We start from the raw sequence: 19,200 nt of genomic DNA, 5'->3' as shown, positions 1-19,200 counted from the left end.
TGGTGGTGATAGTTAATCAATTTAGGTAAAAGGGGGCTTTTAATACAAATGCCTAGGCCAATCTCAATCACTGAGGTGAATTTTAAAGTGTAAGATGGTAGGGGAAGAGGTGGGGGGAAGGAGGGGAAAAGTTGGAACAGAAGGTTTTAAAAGAACCAATGTTGAAAATTACCCATTATGTGTTTTGTAAATAATAATAATAAAAAAAAAAAGAATGAAGGATGAAAAACAAAAAAAAAATTAAGAGTAAGATGGAATATTTGATATACTATACTATAAGCTTTTTATCTTTAAAAGAAGAAACGACAAGTTCCTTGGTTCTGATAATAAGGCTGAGAATGGTTTGAAGATGCTCTGTGTTGGGTAACCTGTGCCGGAGTAGGACCTAGGCCAGGCCAGTGGCTCGTCAGCTCAGGGCTTGGGCAGCCATGTCTGAACACTAGCCCGTGACTAGGTAACATTCAGGCAGCTTGTGCTTGTGGACAAACATGGAGGAACGAACTACTGCAGAAGACAGTGAGCGGAACCAAAAAAATAGTATACACAATAACCAAAACATTTTCAAAATAAGGAAAAAAAGATTTAAGAACCTTAGACTATTCAATGATCAAGCTTGATTCTAGAAGAATCAATGAAGAAGAATCCTGTCCAAAAGGTGATGGTCTCAAGGAATACAAGGAAGTGGCCAAGATAGGAATTTATTTTTCTTGCCTATGCATATTTATTAGAAGGGTTTTGTATTTCATTTTTTATTTTTCAATGACAGGGGAAGGAGTGAGAGAGGAAGGGGAAACTGTGATAGGACTAGTTAAAATAAAATGAAAAAGAAAAAGAAGAGAAAGAGGATCACTAAATCATTTTTAAAAAAATGCACAGAAGAGAACAGAAGGAAGGAAACAGGAATAAACAGGAAAGCTTTGAAAGTTACATGATGAATTTATAATCTATTCAAAAAGGAAAAGCAAGCTGTATGTAAAAGATTCAGTTTCATGCTCAAGCCTTTAATTTTCTGTTTAACCTATAGATACACACACACACACACACACACACACACACACACACAAATATGCTCATTTTATGTGGTGTTTATTACATTCAGAATTTAAAAATCAAATAATTTCATTATTATTGATAAAAATCGATAATTTTAAAAAAATTAACAAGTACAAGTAATATGACTCAATGCTATGACTTGAAGCCAGGACTTCAGGGTTTTATCCAATACATGTTGTCTTTCAACCAGTACACTTATTTCATAATGCCTATTATAACTGAGTCCCATCACTCTCCTAGACCTCAAGTTATCTAAATCATATTATCTCTTTGAAGTTTAAGCATAATGCACTTTAAACAACAGGTCCGTCTAAAGAGCCTCCCCTGATTTCTCCTTTGCTTATGCTTTGCATGAATCATATATACTTGTACCTAAGAAATATTTTGGGATACCACATTCTCCCATTTATTAAATACTACCTGCAAAACTCTGTAGAAAATACAAAGGTAAAGTAAACACCATTTTTGGTCCCATTGAGTTTATAATTGAATAGGGGATGAAACATGGTCACAAGTAGGACAGGACGTAGAACCTGAGAAGGGTAAAGAAGAGATCCAGACAAACCACCACAAAAAAGTAAATTTCAGCAGGAAAATGATGTTCTTTTCATCTGATGGATACAGTGACAGGGATAGCAGATCCCTTAGAGAAGGTTTCTTAGGTGGGCTTGAAGGAAGAAAAGAATTTCAACAGATGGAGATAAGGAAGTAGTTTGTTCCAGGTAGGAGAAAGTTGGATTGAAATAGCATCAGGCTTAAATATCAGGTAAGAAATTTGTATTTTATCCTAGAGGCAATTAATAGAAAATTTGAATTATAGATTGATAATAATAACAGTTCACATTTCTATAGTACTTCAAGGTTTAAAAAGCATATCCCTTATGCTGCTATGAGAGGTAGTGAGGTATAACGGATATTGAGTCAGTCTTGGACTCAGAAGACCTGGGTTGAAGGCCCATCTCTGACTCATATCGGCTGTGGGACCCTGGCCAGTCACTTAACATTTCAGTCAACTCCCCACGATTATATGTTTCAGATATTGGGACAGGGAGTTTCTTCTCTTAGGAGTTCCCTATGCCAATAGAAACACTTATCTGAGCCTCCTTATCTGCCATCTGCCTCACAACCTGATGACATCCACAGTCAAATAACCCAGAAGATTCTAGGCATCAATTCACATCCAGAGAAAAAAACTGTGAAGTCTTAATGCAGATCGAAATATATTATTTTCACTTAAAAAACAAAACAAAAACAAAAACAAAAACAAAAAAAAAACATGTTTTTGTTTTTTTCTTTCTCATGGTTTTTCCTTTTTGTCTGATGCTACTTCAACAACATGACTGATATGAAAATACGTTTAACATGATTGTACATTTATAGTCTACAACGGACTGCTTGCTGTCTTGGGGAGTGAGGGGGAAGGGAGGAAGGAAGAAAAATTTGGAACTCAAAATCTTACCAAAAAATGAATGTTGAAAACTTTTTTTACATGTAATTGGAAAAAATAAAAGACTATTTAAAAAAAAAAAAAGATTCTAAGTATCACCTCGCCTATCCCTTTCACTGAAGAAACTCAGAAAGGTTGTGATTTATCCAAGGATTAGTAATTGAGGTTGCACCCACTGTAAGGAAGCCCTGAGTTTAAATCCAGCCTCAGACACTTACTAACTGCTCCTGAGTAAGTCACTCAGTTTCCTCATCTGTACAATGAGCTGGAGAAGGAAATGGCAAACCACACCAGTATCTTTGCCAAGAAAACCCCAAATGGGGTCATGAAGAGTTGGACACGACTGAAATGACTGAACAATAACAAGAAATAGTAGAAAAGAGATTAGAATCTAGATCACACATTAAACCTAAAGGAAGGGCAATGAAGTTATTAAGGTGGTAAGTTGAACATAGCTTATTGGAAAAACCGTTACATTTTGAATCAGAAGACTCAACACCAAATGTGCCATATTAGGAAAATCACTTCACTTCTCTGGACCTGAGTTTTCTCCCTTCTAAAATGAAACGGTTAGACTAGATGATCTCTGGAATTCTTTGTAGTTCTAAATCTATGATCTGATGATTCTCTTTTTTGAATCATTTCCAGAAAAATATTCTGCCTGCTTTGTGGTTAAGAAACTCTGAATCCCAGAGCTTGAGATCATGGTTTTGTGTTGAGACAGTCACTTCTCCTTGATTTCTTCTGTTTTCCACAAATCTTCCCTGTGTATGACATCATGGCATCATACAGGAAGATTTTCTGTAGTCAAGAGACCTGTATTTGAATTTTAGCTCTGATATTTACTAACATGACTAGTGGGCTAGCCTCTTCTCTTCTGTGAAATGCATAGAATGGTGTGAATATTTACCTTATCTGCCTCACAACAAAGCACTTTGCAAACTATAAGGTACTAGAGTACTATGGGCTATTAAAAATTCTTAAGTCCCCTAGAATCGGCAGAATGTTATAGGATTTTTATTTTGAATGCTCTTTTCCTTAGAAGACACTGCTTTCTGGATGATTTCTATTCTTAAGAGATAAAGTTTAGCTAAGAGACCATCTTCCTCCTTTTATGCAGCCCACCAGCAGCTCATGCAGGGAGGAATGAACAAGGATTCATGATTTGGGCCATTGAGAAGAAGCTAACACTCTTTTTGGAAGTGCCATTCCTTGCAAACATGTTTCTGGGATCAAAGGTTTTCAAGTTGCAAGAGATGTTAGAGATGGTCCACTATTATCCCTCCTCTTCACCCCTTGATAGATGGAGAAAATGATGCTCAGGGACATTAAACAGTCAGTCCAAAGTCACAGCAATAATGAGTTAGAAGAATGGATATCACTGAATCACAGCAACTTTTTGAGTCTGGAGGGCTCTCAGGGATCACTTGACCAGGCCACACCAAAAAAGGAAGCCCCAACTACCAGACGCCAGAGTACAGTTGACTATCCAGACTCTTTTGGGAGGCCTCTAATTAGAAGGAACTGACCACTTCTTGAGGCAGCTTATTCTACTTAGACAAGTCTAGTGATTAGGGGATTTTCCTTTACATCAAGCTTAAATCTGCTTTTTTTTTTTTTTTTTTTTCAATTTCTACTCATTTCCTCTTCATTTGGCCATTTGAGAAGATATAGAAAAAAAGGGCAAAATCCTTTTTCCTTTGATGGCCTTTGAAATACTTAACGACAGATATCATGATCCTGCTGAGTCTTCTCCAAGCTAAACTCCCCCAAATACTTCCATTTATTTTCTCATGACATAGATATAAATGCTGTTACCATCCCAATTAATCTCCTCTGAATGCTTTTCTTTTTATTGATGTCCCTCTGAAATTTTGGTGCTCAAATTGCCCCAAAATCCTCTTGATGTGATCTGCTCAGGGCAGAGATTCTCCCCATTTCACTCATGGAAGCTATATTGCTGTCACATCCCACTGCTAATTTATATTGAGCTGGAGTCCAATAGTCTCCACATCTTTTTCAGATAAATTGCTTGTCTCACCATTTTTTCTCCATCTATATTTGGGAAGTTGATTATTTGAACCTGTGTGTGATTTTACATTTACCACCAATAAATATATCTTACTCAATCCAACCAAGTCATTCTAGTCTGTCAAAATATATTTGGATGCTGATTCTATCTTCCAGTATATTAGCTGTCCCTCTCAGTTTCATGTCATCTGAAAAATCCAATGAAAACGCTATCTTTGCCTTTAACCCAGTCATTGATAAAATGTTAAACAGTACAAGGCCAAGCACAGATCCCTAAGGGAGATTTGAACTTAGGTCTTTTTACTCCAAATCTAATGCTTTGATGGTCAGTGTCTCAGCACACTACAGCTTGAGCATTCCCACTATCCTCTCTTTATAAAGACAAAATGCTGTGTACATGTATATAACTAAGTGTGTAGGTGAAAATAAAAGCTTTTTTAAGAATTCCAAATAAACTTTGTTTTTCCTTTGTTGCTGACATAATACTCTAATGGCACATCCTAATTTTTTAATTGGAGATGGTAATAGTTTAATTTGTGATGGATAACAGTTTTATGAATTATCCACTGGACAGCCATGTTGGCCACATTTAGCATCTATAAATATCCATTTCCATCAACTACACGCTCACACCCAATTAAGCTGAACATTCAACAATGTTCTCATTTTTAATCAGTCACCTGTTTTTCATTTTAAGTTTATCACACTTGGAAAAAAAAGCTAACTTTTTTTTTTAAGATGTAAAGAAAGCAACAAACATCAGCCCAAGAAATTTCATTTTGAGGCATTAACTCATTTTGAAAGTCCCTTGGCTATTTGAGGTGTAGAGTTTCCATTAGCAGAATAAAATCCTGAAGTTGGAACTTCACATCCTTATGGAAAACAGTCCCTTCCCCCTAATTATTTAGTCTAGGAAGGAATGAAAATAATTAAGTCTCAAAATCCCCTTTTAGAAAGGGGCATCAAGAGGGGGAAATGAAGATATGAAGATTTTTCTACCTAGCTACTGAAAAGCAGGTCCATCCTGAGCCAAGTAAGGGCAGTAAGATATAATGGAAAAGTATACTAGGCAATTGGAAAACTTTGTTGGAATTACACCTTTAGTCTTATCAGCTGTATGATCTAGGCTACCTATCTAACCTTTCTAAGACTTAGTTTCTTTAATAGTAAAATGGGAAAATCTTCTTTACTCACTTTACAAGATCAGCACAAGAGGAGTGCTTTGTAAATTTTAATGCTCTACAAAAGTGGGAGCAATTGCTGTTAATAATACTTAAATATCTGGACAGAAGGTTTGTAACATGAATTGATGAAGTTCAATAAAGGCTTGCCTCTCAATTCCCTGCTATGTTTTATATAGGAGTGTTTAAAATCAACAGTAGTCGTTTTACAAACTAATAGTATTATTAATGACAATTGTAATTAAGAATTGGCTTCAAAATTAGAAAACATTGATTTATATTTATACATTGATATTTTTCATCATTTATCAGAGGCAAGAATGGAACATAAGACAGAATGTTGGATATGGAATCAGGAAGACCTGGGATCATGTGATCTTTGACACTAGTCATGCAACTCTGGGAAAATCACTTTTATGGGTTTCAAGTAAGAACTGAGTATTTATTAAGTCACAGCGAGATAAGATCTGTATCAGTGAAATCACAGGTGTCTTTCTCACAGCACAGCAATCATAATTTCAGACATACCTTACTGTCCTATTGCATACTGACAAGAGACTAGATGCTGGCAAAGCATTTATGAAAAGGTGGTGGGAGTAAAGGAAGGCTAGAATCTGTGGTCTTGTTGAGGTTCTCTGTGTGCCATGATAATTCACCACTAGAGATAAAATCCTGAAGAAAAATAATGTTCACAAGAAATAGTCACGTGCAAATTGTGGTAGACTAGATAGGTCAGAGATTTAGTCCTAGCAATGTACGTGACCTTGGGAAAGCTAATTTTTATTTTTGTGATTCAATTTTCTCTCTGTAAAAAGAGGGGATCAGATTATGTGATTTTATAAGGCTCCTTCTAGATGTAAAAATTGTCATTTTATCTTATCTGGGGAGATTTCCTTTTCCTACCTTAAGGTGATGTGTAGGGCACCCTGAACTCTTGTCATGCAAACACCAGCCCTAAGTTCAGAGATGCCATAGGATACACCGACTACTTGGTTAAGAGTTTTGTCTATGGCAAATCACGACACACGGAGAGATGACTGATGGTCTTCGTTGATGAAGAATGCCACAGTCCTCCCAACACTAGGGAGATCATCTCTTTTCCAAAATATTACAATATTTTTAGGAGGTAGTTTGTATAAATGGTTTCATCCTCAGCCTTTCTGAGATACTGATATATTTGTCTGAGATATACCTATTTGGTCCTGTAGAAATTAAGTGTGAAAAACCATCTTAGCAGGGAGGTCAAAGAAAGTCATCCCAAGAGCACATCCCTGGCCACTGAGTATGGTAAAGTGGTGGAGCCAGTCTGAAGGAAAGCAGTGGGGTTTTAATTTCAGCCAGGCCACCCGGGATTGGGTAGCCTCCAATGCTTCTTTGAGACCTCAGTCTATGATTTGGTGATAGCTCAGACCAATGGGTCAGAGAGCAAGGGACAGCATAGGCCTGAATGCCCAGAACACTGACAGCGTTATTATGAAGTTACTGCCCTATGTAACCTGGACATTTCATTTCATTTCGCATGCATACACACCTTTGTCTAATCCAGTCCCATTAAACGTTTATGTGCAAGGCACTGTGGGAGGTGTTGGGGTTATAGAGACAAAATGAAAATTAGTTCTTGTTCTCGAGCAGTTTACTTTCTGGTTGTACTATCTCCCAACTAATATTTAATAAACTTATATTTGCTACCTTAGGATGGCTAAGAAAGGAATCACAAACAATGGCTTCCTTGGTGGGTGCTATGGTTGATGATGTCTTGACCCTTCTCAGGTATTCCTCAGGGCTTCTCAGCAGGTTACAGGTGGTCACAATATTAAGAAGGAGCTAACGGAATTTTGGGACTCCAGATCTGGCTCTTACCACCAGCCTTTCTATTCCTCTTCTCTCCCTTATTAAGTAATTTATTCAAGATCACACACAAACAGATAAAAAGGTCTATGACTCTAAATCCAATGCTTTTTCTAGTATATCATGAGACCTCTTACTAGTTTTTACCTCTACAATGTCATATATTTTACAGAATTATTATTAATATTTTCTTTGATCCAGACCTGTGATTTTATCAATGCACACAACTCAGTGTAGACTTCTTTATATATAAATATAAATTTATATAAACACACATTCATATAAGTCTTGGAGAGTGACCTAAGAGACACGTAGACATTAAGTGAGATGGCCATGGTCTCATAGCTGGTATATGTCAGAAGTAGAAAATTTTTTTGATTCCAGGGCTGGATCTGTATTCATTATTTCAAAGAATCACAGAAATATAAAATTCTAAAGCTGGAAGGAACCTCTGCACTCATTTAGTTTGACCCAGTGACAAGAAGAATGATTACTGTAATATACCTGAGAATTGGTCATTCAGCCTCTGCTTGAAGACTTCCACTGAACAGGATCCCCTCTTCCTAAGCCCTTCCAATTCAGTTTTGCAGCTTTAATTGTTGGAAAGTTTTTCCTGACATCAACCCTAAATTGGATTCTTTGGCTAGCTTCTACCCATTATTCCTAGTACTGCCCTTTGGTTCCAACCCTGCCTTTCCCAAATGCAATATCTCCTCCAAATAAGTGAAGACAGTTGCATTGCTATTCCTTTCCCCTCTGACCCTTTGAGTCTCTTCTATGCCAATCAAACTTAGATTTTTCAACAAATCTCTTCTGGAAGCTCTATCTTATTAAGATTCTTAAACTACCGCACCAGAACTTTAAGCAGTGCTTTGGCTAAGTAAGGTCTGACAAAGGCAGAATGCCATGGAATAATTAGCTCCCTGCGCCTTAAAACTATGCCCTTCTTATGCACACATCCCAATGTTATATTTGCTTTTTTGGCTGCCACACCACACTGTTGACTCATATTGAACTTTCAATCCACTAAAAACCCAAGTATTTTTTCAGAACAACTGCTATCTAACCAAGTTTCTACGTAGTCGACATCTGATATTGATTATTTGCTCCCACATTTTATCCCCTTTGGGTTTCATTTTATTAGATTCAGCCCAATATTCTAGGCTGTCAAGATCATTTTGGATCCTGATAATCATCCATTGTCTTAGCTATCTCTGTCATTTTTGTGCTGTTTTCAAAACAATAATTAGCAGGTGTTATTTATAACTTTATTTACACTACCTCTTATTAATAAAATAAGTAAGTAACAATAGAAAATATATAGGAGATTAGCCTGGGAAAAAAGGTAAGATCAGATTGTAGAGAACCTTCCACACAATACATCCCAATTAACAAGTATCCTCCTAATGCACAGAATTGACTACACTATTCCCTTTTTCAAAAACATGCCATGATTCCCTACTTCTTATTTGTGAGAGTAAAGTCACAGAAAAATCCCATCCCTTAACACCTTCAAATGACCCTCTTCTAATGAAGCTTTCTCTGATTTCTGCAACTGAAAGTGATTCTTCTTTTCCCTAAACGAACAAAACACATTATCCTTCTCTTATGATATTCATCATAATCTCCTTTGTGTCACAGTTATTTATATATTTACTTTATTCATTCTAATATATTGTGGGTTCCCTAAGCACAGGAACTATTTCTTATACATTGCTGTATTTTCCTTGATATAAATTTGATTGAAGTCAGTTACCAAATTTGTTATGTGAATAAAAACTTTACATCAGGGATCCAGCTCTGGGTTCTCATACTAGGATTTTGGGAAGAGCCACTTTGTCTTTCGTTAATTTAAAAACAACAATAGATTTCTAGTCTTTTCCTGGAATTACTAAGAAGATACTTGTACCTAGAGAGGGAAGAAAAGGAGGCAAGTATAGTTTCCCCAGGAAAAACACAGACATAGGTGGTGTCAGAATATTAAAATGATCTTCAGGATAAGTTACCACTTCCTCCCAAACAAGGGTTTAACTGAAATGGGCCTTGAGCATCAACACAGACATACATATTGAGGAAGAAAGTATGTATGGAACAGAGTGAGATTTGATGGTACCTGAAAATATTCTGGGAATTTTCAGGAGATATCTCCTCATAAATGAGTAAATGGAAGGTTCCCATTATGGCTTCCAAACTATGGCTCTTAGCCTCCAGGTACTGAACCTTTCAAGGGGATGCCAAGGGATGCTGATGTGCTGTTTCTTTTTTTTTTTTTTTTTTTTTTTTTTTAGGATTTCTATGAATACAGAGGCAAGATATAATATAAATATAATATAAAATAAAATAATATAAAATCTTTTACTTCCTACCAATAGTTAATAATAAGTCTAAGGTGAGGGTAAAGACATAACTCTAAAGCCACACAGACTAGAGAATGGGGGGCAGGGACACTAAAATTCTACACCTCTAAGATAAGAGGCTCAGGAAAAAAAAGGCCAAAAGAGTTTGTCAGAAAATGACATCAAATGGCTGCTCTTCCCCATCAGCATTCCTGAGGTCATAAGGCTGTTCTGTGCTTTGCAGATTCCAGAGAAGTCAGCAGGAGCAGTGCAAAGAATAGTGGACTGGCAGTCACAAAATCTGAGTTTGAATCTAGTCTCTTCTATTTACCATTTGTAAGTTCTCAGAAATCCTTTCTCCTCCTTGAGCATCTGTTTCGGAAGGGATTAGATTAGATGAGCTCCAAGGTCCCTTACAGTTCCGACATTAAGGACCCTTAGGTACTGAGCTCTGGAATACTATTGAAGGAGTTGAAATCTTTTCATGATATTGTTCAGTTCATAGGACTGCCAGGGAAGCCTGTAGCCCATTAGTGTTCGAGGAGACCACATTCAGCCCCTAGCATCAATCCTCAATGCCTTATTTGTCTAAATAACACAGACCAAGCTAATCAAGTTTGGGAACACTCTGTAAACATTATTAAAGTTGTATCCCTCATCAGCAAGGGACATTGCTGACATATCCCAGAGTGACTTTTCTAGAAATAATTAAGAGAAAGCCTGTAAGAATCCACTTGGATTTTAGCCAGCATGTCATTATCCAGGTGTAACAGATCTACTGATTGGAGAACTCAACAAAGCACAATATTAGCCAATAATGAAGTTTCAATCCTAAATGGGAGTTTATGGGCTTTGGTTTTGTTTGTGAGTCTCTAGGCAATGGATTATACACTATGCATCACAAACCTGTAGGCTGTAGGACCTGACTGCCTGGCGAAGGAGAGAAGGGCATGTATATGGAATGGTTGTCATTTTCTTTAAGAAACATCGGGGAAGAAAGCATATTTACACATTTTGATGGGTTATTATTTCCCTTATCAAATTATAAGCTTTTTGAGGACAGGAGTTGTTTTTTGTCTTTGTATCATCGTTTCCTGGCATATAGTAGATGCTTAATAAATTCTTAGTGATTGACATTGATATTCATTCAAGAAATTCAACAGAACAAAGCCATGTTTAGTTTCATTGATAAGGAGGAATGAAAATATTATGTAACTTAGTCTTTCACTGATTATTCTGATTTTACAGATCATTCATTTGTCATTCAACCAACATTAGTACTTGCTACTTGAAAGGCTACATGCTAGTGTTGAATAAAATTATTTCCTGTGTTCATGTATCTCAAATTCTACTAGGACACTTATGACACATTAACCAATAATTATAATACAAAATAGATAAATGCATAAAAGTGTTACATGTAGTCCAAGGCAGCTGGGAAATAATTTCCTACTAGGGAAGAACATGGAAGGCTTCATGGAAGAAGTAGGATTTGAACTAGACTTTAAATGACTAGCAGGATTGCAATGAGAAGAAAGGACTGGAGGATGATTATTCCAGTTTGACCCAAATTTTCATTGTGAAGTTATGGTACCTACAATATGGCTGAAGTCCAAATATCAGTTAATACGGGCAGCAAGGGAAGAATACTTTGTAAAAAAAAATTAATTGTGCTTCTGACTAGCTACAAGACAAATTATTTGTTAAAATAAAGGATTTTGCCCCTTTTGTAGGAAGCACAGAAAAATATATGCCCTGAACTGAGTTTCTTATATGAAACACAAGACTGGTGAAATCCAAACATTTTCCTTTACTAGCAATACATAACAGTATTATTCTCTGGAATAGAAATTACATCAAAACACAATTTATGAATTTGCTAATTGTTCTGTCTTTACTGCCCTTGTAACAGTCAACCTTCCCTTTGACATCTTTCTCTGCTGAAAAGTAAAGGATAAAGTAGAAAGCATTATTAATCACCATGTAGCAGCCAGTCCTACCTCCTAGACGTTGATTCCTGTGTGGATAATTGATGTGAATTGTCATTATCAAACTTATTTCTGTAGGACTAATAAACTCCTGAACCTCCTGATCTTGAGAGAGAGGAGGGCCTAAGGACATATGCTAAGGACATATATAAGGAATAAACACTGGCACCAGTATCCAGGCTGTGTGTTCTCTCCTGACGTCAGGGACAAAGGACCCCTAACTACCAGGCACGTGATCAGAGAGAATTAAAGCCCAGAAGAAGATCAGACCCAGAGGGGGTTGGGGAGGCTCAGGGGGAGGGACTTGTTCAAAGTCACAGGATCATAGATGTAGCACTAAATCTAAGATCCTGTGACTGAACAAGCTTGGGAAAAACCATCCAATCCTTATTTTAGAAAGCAAGGGCCAGAGAATGCCCAAGTCACAGGGCTATTGTGAGATTTGAACCAGTGTCGGGGATGCTTGGGGGGAAAGACAATAATTAGAAAATCCCTCCCCCATAATGGACCAATACTCTGTCAATCCCATGATAAATGAGCCCTATAATGGAGGCAAAGTAATAAGGCATCGAGGGAAGAAGGAGACAACTGATGGAGTGCTGAACTTAGGAATCAGGAGGACCTGAGTTTGAAATCCAAATCTCAGACACTGGCTGTGTGACCTTGGGCAAGTCAGTCCCAATTTTCTCATCTACAACATGAGGAGGATAATAACTTCCACATCATATGGTGATTGTGAAGATAAGAAGAATGCTATATAAAAGCACGGATTTCGACTTGGCTTTGAGTCCTGGTACCTCTTGTGTAAAATGGAACCAGGTGATCTCTAATATCCACTGAAGTTCTACTGCCCATGAATGTATGAGATTTATTTCATTAAGGTTAAGGGCGATGAACTCATACTCTGAGCATTTACAATGAAAGGTACTCTAAATCACTTGTAAATAACTCTGGGACTGATGATAAGAGTCACTGAATTATGACACAAACATGCATTTTTTAGTAAAATTTCATTTTCAAGGAGATCTGGCATCTTCAAGTTTTAAAAGTTTGAAGGAGTCTTCAAGTTTTAAAAGGCTGTCGTATAGAAGGAGACTTGTTCCACTTGGCTCCAACAGGGGAGAACCAGGAGTCATAGGTAGATGTTATAAAGAGACTGATTTCAGTTTGAAGTCAGGAAAATCTTCCTAGAGAGAGGGAGTTCTTCAAAAGTCCTTACCAACCCTGAATTGGCCGTTCTCTCCTGCTCTGAACCCTTCTGAGTGTTTCTCTCCAAGTGGAGATGGCCCCACTTATTAAACAGCTAAAAAGTGGAAGGACAGAAAGGAGACCTCTGTGTTCATTCTACTTCTCAGCATCTCTATTCAAAAGTTTCAGCTCAAAGAGGCTGAAAGCTGATTATACTCTATGTGGAGGTTATCTACAGATCTCAGTTTTCTGCTCTCTGTCTCCCATTATTAGAAGTGATTGAGTATCCTCAACAGCACCCACTATTCAGCACTTTGTACTACTCAGAGGAGAGAAAGGATGAAAAAAAGCGCCTTTCTGGCCTTTGAACAAATAATATAAATAGAAACGCATCCACAGGTATGAACAATGAAGACCTCTGGAAAATAAACCCCAATCAATCCCTTCTGAGATTTTAATGTGAAATTTGGAAGGCCCCTACCTGTCTTGCTGAGAAGAGTCTTACCTGGGGGGGTCTTTGCCTTCAAAGGGATTGAATGCTATCAGGGACAAGGCTTCTGGGTCGTTGGCTAAAAGCTTGCCTGCCAGATGGAATATCCATTCATTTTGCTCATAGGTCTGTTAAGGAAGGAAACACAAGAAAGCCATCAGTCTCACTTGGCTGAAGAATATACAATCATCAGTCTCACGGTCAGGGATTGTGCTAGCAAAATTCAGGATGCCTACCCAGATGTTACTCAGCTCAGGGATCAACTCTATAAAAAGGAGGCATGGGGAAGGGAATAATTGTTTTGTATAGCACCTACTTACTATGTGCCAAGGCACTACGCTAAACACTTTTACAAATATTATCTCATTTGATCCTTTTTAAATTTTTTTGATCTATAACTCTGCTGTTATGACATCCATTTCACAAGTGAGGAAGACAGAGGCCAAGAGAGGTTAAGTGACTTGTCTACACAGCTAGTCAGTGTCTGAAGCCAGATTTGAACTCAGGCCCAGCACTAAACCTTCCCTGAGACCCCTATGATCTCTCTCCTCACCTGATCACATGGAACTCCATCTATTTGCCCTGCTTTATTTCAGCAACCATTTAAGGCCCTATCACATAATGCCTTGTGCCAGGTGGCTAGGGAGCGCTAAGGGCAGAGAAGACATGGTCTCTGACCAGAAGGTTTAAGAGCAAAGAATCTAGTTTGCATTATTTGTATTTATCTAAATTTGCATCTGTCATTTGTGTACATGGGTCCAATCTTCTGTGGGGAGCGGGAGGGCACTTGGCCAGACCTGATTTCACTGAGATTGGGGATGTCCCAGTGAGGAAAGTCTCTTTACCTATGCAGATAGATAACTGTTCTGCAATTTCCAGTATTAAGAGAAGTGCTTAAAAAACCGAGAGGCTAATAAGTCCGTTCCTTAAGGCCCCCGACTCTGTGTCCCGCTATCGCTCTGGACATCTCCTACTCTCGTTTCTCTCCTGGCCCGTTTCCCAGTTGCCAAGGACCCAGCCAAGGACTCCACATAGAGTAGCTCGACCCATGCCCTTGATGAATGGGATTCTTGGGGAAACTTAACTCATCTCAAAATCAACCTCGTGGTGCTCAGTAACTCCAGCTCTCCTGGAGATGAGAAAAAGGAATGATTTAACCTTTTCACATGATACCATCTGGCACCACGAAGCTATGTGCTGGCAGTGTGGCAGCCCCGCGGGCTGACATATCCCAGGCTTAATTTCCTTCAGGATGTGGTCGAGACTCATCTGTTACTTTCAGTAGCAGTCTCGCAGACAGCAGAAGTGAATGGACTAAACTGTGGTCAAAAGAGCTGGCTTCCAGTCCTGACAGTTTGTTCAAACCCTCTGGCGTTCATTTTCTTTATCATTTACACAGAAAGAACCAGCCCTTCTGACCTCCCAGGATCAGATAAGGAAAAATGGGATGACACATGTAAAGGGAATGGAGGCTCGTCAGAGGAAATGAAGGCTATAAATCATGAGGGTTCTGTGGATCAAGTATGTAACAATAAGAGACAACGTGACATGCTAGAGACAGTATTTGACCAAGAGACAGGAAACCCAAATTCTGAATCGGAATCTGTCACTGCCGCACTTAGTCACTGCCGGCAAATCCCCTTCCCTTTCTCCCTTTTTGCACTTCTGTTTTCTCTTCTGTGAAGTACCTGGATGGTCTGCAGGGTCTCCTCCGGTTCTGATGTTCTTTAAGTTCCAGTCTCTGCCAAGAGAAAAGCTCTAGAGGTCCGTGTGTGTGTGTGTGTGTGTGTGTGTGTGTGTGTGTGTGTGTGTGTGTGTATAGAGTGGACGGACAAATCTCCAGCACTGGGCCACCAGACAGCATTCTCATTACAAGTATATTGTTCCTCCTATACACTGAGGATCACACAAACCTCTGGTTATCCCCTGAAACTGAGTGATGATTTATTTGTTGATTCAATAAGCATTTATTAAGCACCTACCATGTCCAAATTATTATTGCATTGAAATGTATCTCAGATAAAAGAGATTTCAATTTCCCCACAAAATGTCCTCCTTTTCCTAAATTATTTTTGCAAGCAAACAGCAGGGGACACTGTGGGAGAGCTTAAACCCCACAGCTGTACCTGCAGACAGTAACTAATCTAGAACATCAATTACAATAAGGGTTTACCCGGCAAATCTTCCATAATGGTAGAGTTTGTTTTTCTCTATTGCTATGGGAAACAGAGAGAAGTGAGTGGAAAGTGCCAAATGCTGAGGAGCGAGGGCTCACACAAGGGCAGATCTGCTCAGCTCTGGCCCACGTTCTGCCTGAGCTCGGACATCCTCCTCCTGCCAAGTTTGGGGTTTTCAGAGTAGCTCGGCCCATTCCGCTCCTTCAGTCTTTCTGCCGGGCAGGTGGGTGTGCTGAGCTGCTGGACAGACGGCATCTGTGGCCACAGCCCAGGCTGGGGAGGAAAACTTCTTTTTGCTGAACTGGGACTTTGGTGGGCTACGGAGAACGCTGGGCTGCTGATAACTGTAACATTAACAACAGAGGCGGCGCGCTTGGATCATGGCACTTTGTAGTTTACAAGACACCCTCCTCCCCGAAGTCTGTGAAGTAGGTGGTACAAGCAGCAGAGCTCCCAGAGAGGGAGAGTACCGGCCCATGACCAGTCCGTGAGTGGGAGAAGCAGGGCTGGCCAAGGCTTCTGACTAGGAGAGGATGCCTTCCATTCAAACCCTGAGAAAACAACGGTGACATCAATGGCTTTCTCCATCTCCCCCCCACACTCACAGCCCAGAAGGACTCAACTGAGAGGGTTGCTTCCTCCTGCTTGGAGAATGGATTCAGCATGCCAGACACATGGGCTTAAGTCCAGACTGACCAGTACATGCCTCTGGGCAAGTACCTTCTCTCTAGGTCTTAATGTCCTCTGTAAAAGGAGAGGACTAGATTAGATTCTGTCCGGGGTTCCCTGCTCCTCTCTGGGCCCCATTTTGTCCTGTGCAAGGATCCGGGCCAGCTAATCTTTAAGATCCTATCAGGCATGAAATCCTATGATCTCTGACCCCGTGTGGTCACTGGACCTTGTACAAGTAATGAACTGACCCTAAAAGGATCTGAATTATTGTTATGTATATAATATGTACATATAATATTATGAATATTACACGATAAAAACAAAGCAGCACTTACTGAGCACCCTTAAAGGGACCTTGTTTCCAGGGGAATGAAGCACCTCTAGTCGGTCGGGTAGTACAAGTGCTGGGAATTAGCTGCCACCTTATGGATTTGTGGTCCTGGCCGGCTCACCAAAGGGGGCGAGGCTGATAGGCCCTGGGGGGAGAGCTGGACGTTTGCACACACACTGCAAGCATGATTGTCGTGGGAGCCTGAGAGCTCTGCACATTTTCATGAACGGCAAAGAGAAGAGAGGCTTGAGTTTCAGGGTTGCCAGCTCAGAGACAGGGATGGGTCATGCTCAGCAGCCACCAGCCATGTGACCCCCCAGGTTCATTCAACTGAATTAGCCCTTGGAAAACAAACAGGATGACCCATCTGGTGGTCCTTAAGCCCAGAAAAAGGCTACTCCTAGAAGCGGTCCTTGGTAGGGAGAAAGAAAATTGGACTTGAAGACCCAAGTTCTAAGCTTAGCTCTGTTCCACACTGGTAGTATGGATTCTGGGCAAGCCATTCCCCTCTGGATTCCCATTCCTTCTCTGCAAAATGGGGGATCTGGATTAGATATCTGAAGTCTCTCCAAACTATGACACTCTGTGCCTGGATGAGGGAGAAAAGTCATCAAGCTTCTAGGAGAATGCCTTGTCACTATTTCTTAAAAGTCTTGCATAGCAAAGAAGAAAATTTGCCAGAGAAAGGAATGGATACAAAGCAGGTCACAGAGAAGGGATCTTTTTTTTTCCCTGAGGCTGGGGTTAAGTGACTTGCCCAGGGTCACACAGCTAGGAAGTGTTAAGTGTCTGAGACCAGATTTGAACTCCGGTCCTCCTGAATTCAGGGCTGGTGCTCTATCCACTGCGCCACCTAGCTGCCCCCTATGATATGTTTTTAAGTTGAGGTCTAAATCATCTCTGTGATGTCCAGGGAACTTGGCAAACAGGTGAGGAAAAGGAGAAAGAACCTTTAAGTGATTGCACTTCTATGAAAGGAAGTCCTGGGGCTAATTAATGGAGACTCTGAGATTTCTTCTTACTTGAGCTCATGATACAAGGGTCCCAGGATCACAGGAAGATAGGAGTTTGTGTTCTTTGCTTTCTTCTCAGGAACTAAGAGACAAGTTCTTTGTACCTAAGCAGAGTGCCCTGAGTTCAAGTCCTGACTATATGACCTTCTTTAAAGAGAGAAATTTAGGCTGCATGACCTCCAAGATCCCTTTCGGTTTAGACTTTCCATGGCTCAAGAACTGATAAAGCATAATCCATATATTTCCTTAAATGCTAACTATATTTTAAGAGTAAAGAGGGAATTAAATGTCTAATAAATAGCTGAATCAATGAATACATCAATACACATTTATTAAGTACACCTTTGTGGGGGCAGCTAGGTGGCGCAGTGGATAGCGCACCAGCCCTTGAATTCAGGAGGACCCGAGTTCAAATCTGGTCTCAGACACTTAACACTTCCTAGTGTGTGACCCTGGGCAAGTCACTTAACCCTAATTGTCTCAGCAAAAATAAATAAATAAGTATACCTATGTGCCAATCACTGGCAATACATATACTAACAATGAGAGAATCCTTACCTTCAAGGAGGTTATATTTTAACATGGGAGATAATAAGTGATAAGAGATAAGAAGAAGAAGATATGTAAGTATATATAGAAATTTTTGATTTCTGGCCTTGTTAACAGATCAGTGTGAAAAACAAATCTCTTCTTTGGCATCTATAAAATAATCTCAGACTCTCTGGGTATGAAGGGATAATAGCAGCGTGGTACAGTATAGGGGTTCTGTGGGTAGACTTTGAGAGGTGGAGTGGGAACTTGGATGGGAAACAAAGTTAAGTATTTTCACTAGCCTCTAATCGAAATTTAACATTGCTTTAAATTATTAATTTAAAAAATTTATTTTGAAAATGGGTCCATCCATGGAATTCACTAGATTTCCAAAAAGGTCCATGACCTCCAAAAAGTGAAGAGCTCTTGATACAATGGGAAGATGTCAGGAAATCAGAGTTAAAAGTCCTGTTGACTAAATTCTGTGGCTGAGGACAAGTCATTAAGCCTCTTAAACCTTAGCTTTTCCTTGGACTATTGGTCTTTTAAAGCTACTGCTTTATAAAGTTTAAAGCATTATATAGTTTGTTATTACTGTTGTTGATGTGCCTTTGGAATCAATGTTTCCTTTAAGATTTGGTCCAAGTTCTATCTCCTATAGGAAGTTTTCTGATCCTCCCCTTTCTACTCAGCTCCTTCTCCCCCTCATAGTTTTTCTCCCATTAGTATGTAAAAGGCAGGGATCGTTGCACTTTTCCTTTGTATCATGAGTGTTTATGACGGTACCTGGCATACCGTAGACACTAAATAAAGGCTTATTGATTGATTGTTGTTTTTATTTTTGAAAATTATTGTCATCTTACCCAATGCTGCTCTGTTATGGCTACACCCTACCTGATGGAGCTCCATATTCC

General features: G+C 39.3%; 1 protein-coding gene across 1 annotated transcript in view; it reads right to left on the bottom strand.

Annotated features, from left to right (window-relative positions):
- The window catches only part of LMF1 (lipase maturation factor 1), a 745,091-nt gene that overhangs the window by 13,035 nt on the left and 712,856 nt on the right, over window positions 1-19,200 (bottom strand). The window contains exon 10 of the mRNA XM_074279711.1: window positions 13,578-13,690. Coding sequence (XP_074135812.1) covers window positions 13,578-13,690 — 113 coding nt within the window. The remainder of the gene's footprint in view (window positions 1-13,577; window positions 13,691-19,200) is intronic.

Source organism: Sminthopsis crassicaudata, chromosome 1 (assembly GCF_048593235.1).
Source record: "Sminthopsis crassicaudata isolate SCR6 chromosome 1, ASM4859323v1, whole genome shotgun sequence".
In the NCBI taxonomy this organism is placed as follows: Eukaryota; Metazoa; Chordata; class Mammalia; order Dasyuromorphia; family Dasyuridae; genus Sminthopsis; species Sminthopsis crassicaudata.
This window is presented reverse-complemented; position numbering and strand designations above follow the sequence as displayed.